The 8,300-nt window shown below is 42.0% G+C and overlaps 1 protein-coding gene across 1 annotated transcript in view; it reads right to left on the bottom strand.

Moving 5' to 3' along the window:
* Nucleotides 1-219: 219 nt before the first annotated feature.
* The window catches only part of CDH8 (cadherin 8), a 162,056-nt gene continuing 153,975 nt past the window's right edge, over nucleotides 220-8,300 (bottom strand). Inside the window, exons 11-12 of the mRNA XM_030955695.1 lie at nucleotides 4,883-5,134; nucleotides 220-2,283 (exon numbers count right to left, since the gene is read on the bottom strand). Coding sequence (XP_030811555.1) covers nucleotides 1,790-2,283; nucleotides 4,883-5,134 — 746 coding nt within the window. The 3' untranslated portion in view covers nucleotides 220-1,789. The remainder of the gene's footprint in view (nucleotides 2,284-4,882; nucleotides 5,135-8,300) is intronic.

The raw sequence follows: 8,300 nt of genomic DNA, 5'->3' as shown, positions 1-8,300 counted from the left end.
TGTGCTCCCATCACTGTCAAAATTCTGCAATCACTGTCAAAAATTGTTTCAAATATTCTCCTTTTTTTCTTTTTTTTTGGTTTTTATTTTGTCTGTATTCAACTAATAAATAAATGATTTTGAAGAAACTACATTCCTCAAAAGACTATGAAGTTATTCCAGCAGATTCATTTCTGCAGTGCCCAGGTAAACCTGAAAAAAAAGCAATAACAAGAAAAGTATTTATAAAAATATATTTCACAAAGTAGGAAACAATACAGGAGTTTCTCTGAATACAATACATGGAGTAAATAAACAAACAATAATATAGCTTCAAAACAAAGTAGAAAATTAAAATGATTTGCATGTAATACATAGTTTTCTTATACAATTGCTACTTCTAAATGGCAAGTTTGCATTACAAATTGAGTATGCTTGCAGCTTCTAGTGTTCTTTCTCTGTGTGCAAGAGCCCTGGTGCATCACTATGAATATTATAGAAAAAAATGCTAATAACAGAAGCAGTAAAATTATGTACACACTGGTTCCTGCTCTAATACAGTGGAGAACTATAAGCATGTTTTTTTTTTACTGTACTGTGTTATGTGTGGATTTCTAAAAGTCTATAGTTTAAATATTCACATGAACCAGTTTACTTCCAGCTGTTTGTGCTTGTATTAAAAACACCAGGTACTAGATTTATGAAGAAGATATAAAACTGTCAAAAGTTTTCTCTGGCAATGTTTAATTCCTGCCAGCATTCTCTTAAAATTCAGCTACTGCAAATGGACAGGGAACTGCTTTAATCTGCAACAATTTGTCATTTTTCTTTTCAAAATGTACATGTATGAAACATTCATTATATATAGAAAAAAAAATTCTAACTGATATAATTTAATTTTCTTCATAATCTTACTCTATAGATTATCAGTCTTAATAAATAAAAGCAGTAATGGACATCAATAAAATATTTATTTCAAAGATTAAACAAATAAATTCGATCTTTAGCAATAAAATCAGCAATTCTTTCATTTATGTAAGTCCATCCCATTTCACAGTTTTTTCTTTCAGAAGACGAAGCACAGGGTTGATCCTTCTTCTAGAAAAAAAGATCCTTTTTTGAAGCAAGGTTATGCAGCCCTGCCTCTGAATCTCTACACATTAGTAGTATCTATTACCCATCACTGGAATGGATTAAGAACATGTGAATATTTTAAGGCTTGACACAATATTTAAAGATGATATTCAGTCTGTGGTGGCGTGGCCAACAATTACTGTATGTACAATGGATGGTCACTGCACAGTAGGAGCCAGTAGGAATTGGCAATGCTATTTCTGCTCAGCATTGCTAAGAAGACCAAGATATTGCTTTGAACATTTCTGTGGCGGGATCTTTGTTGGCAATGCAGAAACAAACCTTTAGCTTTACACATACTGGGCAGGAGCTACTGCTCAACAGCAAATCCCTGCAAGTCCGTTTCCTAAGAGAGCACCAATTTCTTTTTTGTTCTTTTCAATTCACTGAAGATAATCAAAGATCCAAATCTCCATCTTCAGAGTGGTCAAGTGAATATCAAATATCCAAAGACTTCTAGACACTCCACATACTTTACTTCACACTCCACAAGACTTAACCTCCTAACATATACTTTTTTTTTTTTGGTTCAACATTACAATGTAGTTGATTTTATAGATGACTGGCGCTAAACTTGCCTCTAAAACAAAAAGCCACATTAGTTTTTACTAACAGCAGTGGCCCTAGAATATTACATGATCATTAAGTCAACAGGGAAAAAGTTTGTAATCCACTGTCAAGTTTCTTTGTCACTTTCTCCAACTGAGTAAAGTTCTCCGAGTCTTTTAAAGCGAGGACCCCATTCACTGAGGTAGTCAAAATTCTGGTCTGAGTCTGATGTGGAGGACTCCAAGGAGCTAAGGGAACCAGCTGCTGATCCCTTTCCTTCATAGCCATAAATCTGGATAGAGTCATATGGCGGAGCTGTGGGATCATTATCAGCTTCATGAAGCCTTACATTAATAAATTCATCAACATCAACACCATTAGGAACAGGTGCAAGACCCTGCCTGGGCATAAATTGAAGATCAGGCTTAATATCCTTACGAGGCAAAAATCCATTAATTCCATCTGGATTTTGCAAAGTTGCAATGTCAAAGGCTTCTGTGTCTTCCTCTCCACCTCCTTCATCATCATAGCGAATGATATTTTCCCTCACATCTTCATCATCTTTGATGATCAGAGGCTCATTCTTGTGTCTTCTTAGTGTCACAAACAGCACCACAATGACTGCAAAGAGAGCACCACAAACTGATTAGGCAAAATATTTCCAACCCAAACACCACATGGTGAGTGCAGCTGGGGAAGGCGAGAGGTTGCTTTTTTGGGATTGGGAGTAATAAGGGTGAAAAGCTGAAGGACCTATGACTTCAACCCCCTTCACGTGAAGGAAGTTGGGTCAGAAGCTCTGATTACTCATCTAGTCTTTGATTATCAGCTCATATTTACATCTGAAGCTCAATTTTATAGAAGCAATAAGGTTTCCCATACTTCTAATTTCAAGCGTCGACTTTTCCCTTTGGAAGTGAAGTCAGGCTATCATTATTCAGATAGTCTATAATAATGTACATAAGGGATGATGTTTTCAAATATTAGAGAGTGTTTTTCTGAAAACATAGCCCTAATGGGAGAAGGAAATCTGTTTTTCTTACCTGCTACAAGAGACTCCTATTCTATAACTAAAAAGAGAGTGAGAAAATAATTGAGATAAAAAGAGCTTAGCTCAATTTCAGAATCGTGGACAGATGCATAAAAAACTCTAGATGCGTTATGCTTGGTTTTGCAGTTTAATGCTTAAACCTCAGCATTCACTGATTTACTGATGTAAATCTCAGTCACAAAGTGAAGCTGCAAAGTGCAGAAATAGAACTCTCCTTTCACTGTTCTCTCCCTCACTTGCTTGATGTTGTATACAAATGTTGTATGTTTTATTAAAATATACCACAGTGTTTATCTTGTAAAGCTTTAGTGTCTCTTGTGCCATTATAATCCAGAATAAACCCCTAATAGAAATATACAAATATAAATATATATATAATGGAAAGAGATAAAGCTATAAGAAGGCATCCAAAGGAGGGAGCCTAGGCTGGGGAAGGGCCTGCAGGGGCCACCCGAGGAATGGCTGAGGGCACTGGGCTGGGTCAGCTTCAGGAGAGGGGCTGAAGGCAGAGCTCCATGGGGCTGTAGGGACAGCTCTGAGCTCTGCTCTGGGCCAGGGGCAGGCTCAGGCTGGAGATCAGGGAAAGGTTCTGCTTCCCCCAGAGGTGTTGGCACTGCCCAGGCTCCCAGCGAATGGGCACGTCCCCGAGGCTGCCAGAGCTCCAGGAGGGTTTGGACACCAGGGATGCACAGGGGGGATTGCTGGGGGGTCTAGACAGAGACAGGAGCTGGGTCAATGATCCCTGTGGGTCCCTTCCAGCTCAGGACATTCTCTGATTCCATGATTCACACAAGTCTTAGAATATACCACAGATCTGTTTCCCATCAGGTGTAGCCCACACTGTGTTCACCTTGCTGCTCAACACCCCCGTGTGATTTTCAGTTTCCCAGTTTACACACCTGTTTATTTTGTAACTCTTGTGTGCGAGTACTTCAGAGCAGGACTTTGCTCTCTCTGATTCTGTCCAGCTCTTAGCACATGGGAAATTCAGTTCTACTGCCTGTGGCATTCACATTCTCTGAAAAAAAGCCCTTCACTCAGGATTTTTCTCCTGGGAAGATGAGAGGCCTCAGAGAAAAGGAAAACAATTCTTATCTCATTTGCTTCTCCTCTGTTCTGCTTATGTGGAACGTGGGGATTGTTTACCCACAGGTGATTGTTTCATTGGATTCTGCTTGAGTTGTTTTCACTTTTTGGCCAATCAGGGCCAAGCTGTGTCAGGACTCTGGAGAGAGTCACGAGTTTTCATTATTATCTTTTTAGCATTCAGTAAGTATCCTTTCTGTATTCTTTAGTATAGTATAGTATTCTTTAATATAATATAGTATTATAAAGTAAAAAATTAGCCTTCTGAGAACATGGAGTCAGATTCATCATTCCTGCCTTCGTCAGGGCATTTCCTTCAAATACAATAACTGCCAGCACTGTCAGTGCTGCTGCACATAGGACTGGACTGTCCCTCCTCTTCTCTGAACCTCAGACCTCCTCAGAACCGGCAGACGCCGGGGGAATTTGTGACAAGGGCCATACCACAGGCCAGGCTGTGCCGTGGGCCATACCGCAGGCAATGGCACGGGCCAGGCCATGCCATGGGCTGTACTGCAAGCTGTGCCATGGGCCAGGCCATACCATAGGCCATGCTGTGGGCCAGGCCTGCCGTGGGCCAGGCCATACCACAGGCCAGGCTCTACCACAGGCCAGGCCATGCTGTGGGCCGTACCCGCAGGCCGTGCCATGGGCCAGGCCGTGCCATGGGCCAGGTTGTACCGCAGGCCATGCTGTGGGCTGGGTTGTACCGCTGGCCATGCCATGGGCCGTGCTGTGTCATGGGCCAGGTTGTACTGCAGGCCATGCCATGGGCCAGGCCGTGCTGTGGGCCAGGCTGTACTGCAGGCCATGCCACGGGCCAGGCCATACCGCAGGCCAGGCCATGCCATGGGTTGGGTTGTACTGTGGGTACTGTGGGCCATGCCGTTGGCCAGGCTGTGCCATTGGCTGGGCCGTACCACAGACCGTGCCACGGGCCAGGCCGCACCATAGGCCAGGTCATGCCATGAGCCGGGCCGTACCTCTGGCTGTGCCGCAGGCCAGGCCATGCAATTGGCTGGGCCGTACCACAGACCGTGCCATGGGCCAGGCTGTACCACAGACCATGCTGTGAGCACCCACCGAGCAGCAGGATGATGCAGGCCAGGATGGCGATGAGGGCACCCATGCTGAGCCCGATGGGCAGCACGTAGGCCTCGGCGTTGCAGGACTGCACGGTGCCATCGCTGCTGCAGCCACACACACGGATGGTCAGCGTGCCCGTGCTGCTCATGGGTGGCGTGCCGCTGTCGCTGATGACGATGGGCAGCAGGTACACCTCCTGCTTCTGCCGGCTGAAGCCGCTGTGCTTGGCCAGGATGCTCAGGGTGTTATCTGCAAGGCAAAATTTTCAAGCTGCATCAAGGGAAATTTAGGCTGGAAATTAGGAAAAAGTTTTTCACAGAAAGAGTGATAAAGTTCTGGAATGGCCTGCGGGGAGGTGGTGGAGTCAGCATCCCTGGATGTGTTAAGAAAAGACTGGATGTGGCACTGGGTGCCAGGGTTTAGTTGAGGTGTTAGGGCTGGGTTGGACTCGATGATCTTGAAGGTCTCTTCCAACTTAGTCATTCTGTGAAATCTGTGAAAATGGCAGCATCTCAACACACAGCTCTTCCTCAGTGCCCTCAGGAACCTCAGCGCAGACATTCCGTGATCTCCTTGTGCCAGCAGCACGTGGCACAGAAATGCCTCCCCTTTCTGTCCAGCTGCCTCAAGAAGCGCAATATATGCATTTTCTTGTGTCACATGGTAAGGTCATGATCCCTTATTTCTCCTCTGCATACAGCACTACAGATATCTTCCCATCACGATTCACTACTTTTTTTTTCCCCAAGTCAACAGTCATAAAAATCCAGCCATTAAAACAAGAGAGAAATGAGATGTTAAAGAAACCCAGACTTAAAGCTTATTCACCAATTAACACAAATCTTCCTTGCCTTACAACCACAAACTACACATTTTCCACTGCTATAAAAGATTTTTCCTTTTTATATAAAGACAAAAGAAAAGCTAAATGCATTAAAAGTGGGCCTAATTTTAAGAGATTTAAACATTTCTTTGACCTCAATGAAGACAAGAGAGCAAACCAGGCTGTATCTCCCATGGAGGCAGACAGGAAATGAGTCTAGGACATCTAACCTCTGGCACACATACGCAGAAAGTTAATTTTGGAAATATAAAGAGGCATCTGACTTCATGGCATCCTACACAGCCATAGAGTTACCCAGTGAAATCTCTCAGAGTCACTCAGTTCTCAGTTCACTAAATGAATACAAGTTGACTTTTCTAAGGGTAATCATACAGATTTTAATTTGCATAGTTATAAAAATTACAGATTCTAGACAGTTATAAACACACACATATCAGATATCAATAATCTTGTATGTGTCATAGTGCTCAGGTATAAACCATGATTAGTGGTATGTCAAATATGCAGAAAATTCTGATTTCTTTATAGACTTAATTAATCTGTAACTTTTACTGTTTTATTCTGTGGAATAAAATAATAGTTTGATATTAGGAATTATACTAACAGAGTGCATGTTGACTTGCACTAGTTTGCTGTTTGTGTTTTGTTTAAAAAAAGTGATTCAGAGGAACAGAGAAGAGTAATATGTGCGTGTGTGTGTGTGTGTTGCTGTGGAATCCAATGACAATTTAAAAATAAAGCTGCACTTCTTGTTTGGAAGAAGGAGTTGAGGTTCATTTTCCTGATGCATCATGAACAAAAGAAAGCCTCCTGATATTTTATGCTCTAAAATGGCCACGTGCAATGCTAAATGTCATTCCATGGAAGGAAAGAAAACACTGGGAGTGCTCATATGACAATAGGCTTCTCCGGAAGATCAGGTCCCTTCCCATACAAACATTCTGTGATACTATAATTTTTTATTCCTTTCACAGCAGAATCACCTACCAATCACGTTTACTTGGCCCAGAGAGGTTCTTCCTATAATTTATATTGCAGATGATGTAAGCATTTCAGCATTTTTTATAAATTTAGATTATGCAACACATGAAGGTCAATCTAAAAATTAACTCCTTCATAAAGCAGAATAAATATGGTCACTTTGCAGAACAAAAAGTATTCCTAATATTTTTTTTTCCACAGGAAACCTGAGGTTTTATCTATTCCAGTTGGAAACAGTCACATCAAAACTGATGGCACCCTGGAGCTAAATAAATAGTCTACTTCTTCCTTGTGCCCTTTTTAAAATGAAAGGAAGCATATGTGTTTACTGAAGACAAATTTCAGGTATAAGCTCTTAAGAATTCTGACAACTCAAATAGGCCCAAAGTCCCTGATGATACCCTGTGCCACATGTGCCAGTGTGCTGCAGTGGAAAGTCACGTGTGCTTGAAGGCAATAACTAACACACATTTGGAAGTGAACAAACCCTGCACTCCTCCTTGGTTGGGTGTGCCAGAGGTGTTAACGCATGTGTGCAAGTTAAACCATTTCCTTCTTCTCTGCGGGGAAAAAAGGGAAAAGTTAAGTTGGGAAAATAATCCTGTAGCTCAGTTTCCCTGAATATGGGTGTGTAGAGCTTTACCAAAGTAAGAGTGACTACATGATGTGCAAAAGTTCCTTTTTTAATCTGATACCTTTCTTTTTCCCCTCAGCACTCCTCCCTGTTTTCAAATACTGGAAAATAAATTCACCTGTCTGCTGTCATTCTCCTGCAAAATTAAAAATATCCTAGCATAAGCTGCATCCTTAATCCTTTCGCTTTAACCTTTCAAAAGAGAAAATAACTATGTGGTGCTCAATTTCCAGCTCTTTCTTTGAGACAAATCCCACTCAAAGGTGTCACATCTGTAGTCCTTTATTTGGAACTCCAGAGACTTTTACAGTTCTATAGCACAGTGCTCTAAAATCTGTACTGATACAGCCTGTTCCTTCCTGTGAACCTGCTGCAGTCCTTCTCTGCCCAAGCTGGAGCACAGGATTGATTGCTGAGCCCAACAGCCCTGCACTTTACAGATATGCAAAAGAGGGAAGGCACCTGCTTTAGGAAGGAACTAAAAAAGAGAAGCTGCACTTGTTGGGAACAGGTTCAGATCCCTTCCATCCTCCTGAGACACTCACTGCCATCCTGTCTGCTGTGAAAATTCTAATAAGCCAAAACCAGAGCATAACTGAGTAAAAAAAAGGAAGTGTGCACTCCAAAGAGAAGGGGGCAGAAAAAATGAGAGGGAGGAGAGATGGAGAAAATAAAGTGCTCATCAGTGAAGCTTTGCTGAGTGTAAGAAACCACCTGGTTTATTGATTCCTGGTTGGAATTGATAACCACCATGGTTATCAATTCAAGTTCAGAAGTAACGAGAGAAAGCAAAAAAGATGCAAGATATTTGGGATATTAACTGTTAGTTAAGTGCAAAATAAGTTGCAATGGCTGGACTGTCAGAACTATTCAGAAGAGAATAACGAGAAGAGAATAACTTTCTTTTCTTACAGATGGCTTGTTTGGTTGATTTTTTGTTGTTGGTTGGGGTTTTT

This window comes from Camarhynchus parvulus, chromosome 11, assembly GCF_901933205.1.
Source record: "Camarhynchus parvulus chromosome 11, STF_HiC, whole genome shotgun sequence".
Lineage (NCBI taxonomy): Eukaryota > Metazoa > Chordata > Aves > Passeriformes > Thraupidae > Camarhynchus > Camarhynchus parvulus.
The sequence above is the reverse complement of the archived record's forward strand: the minus strand, read 5'-3'. Positions and strand labels throughout refer to the sequence as shown.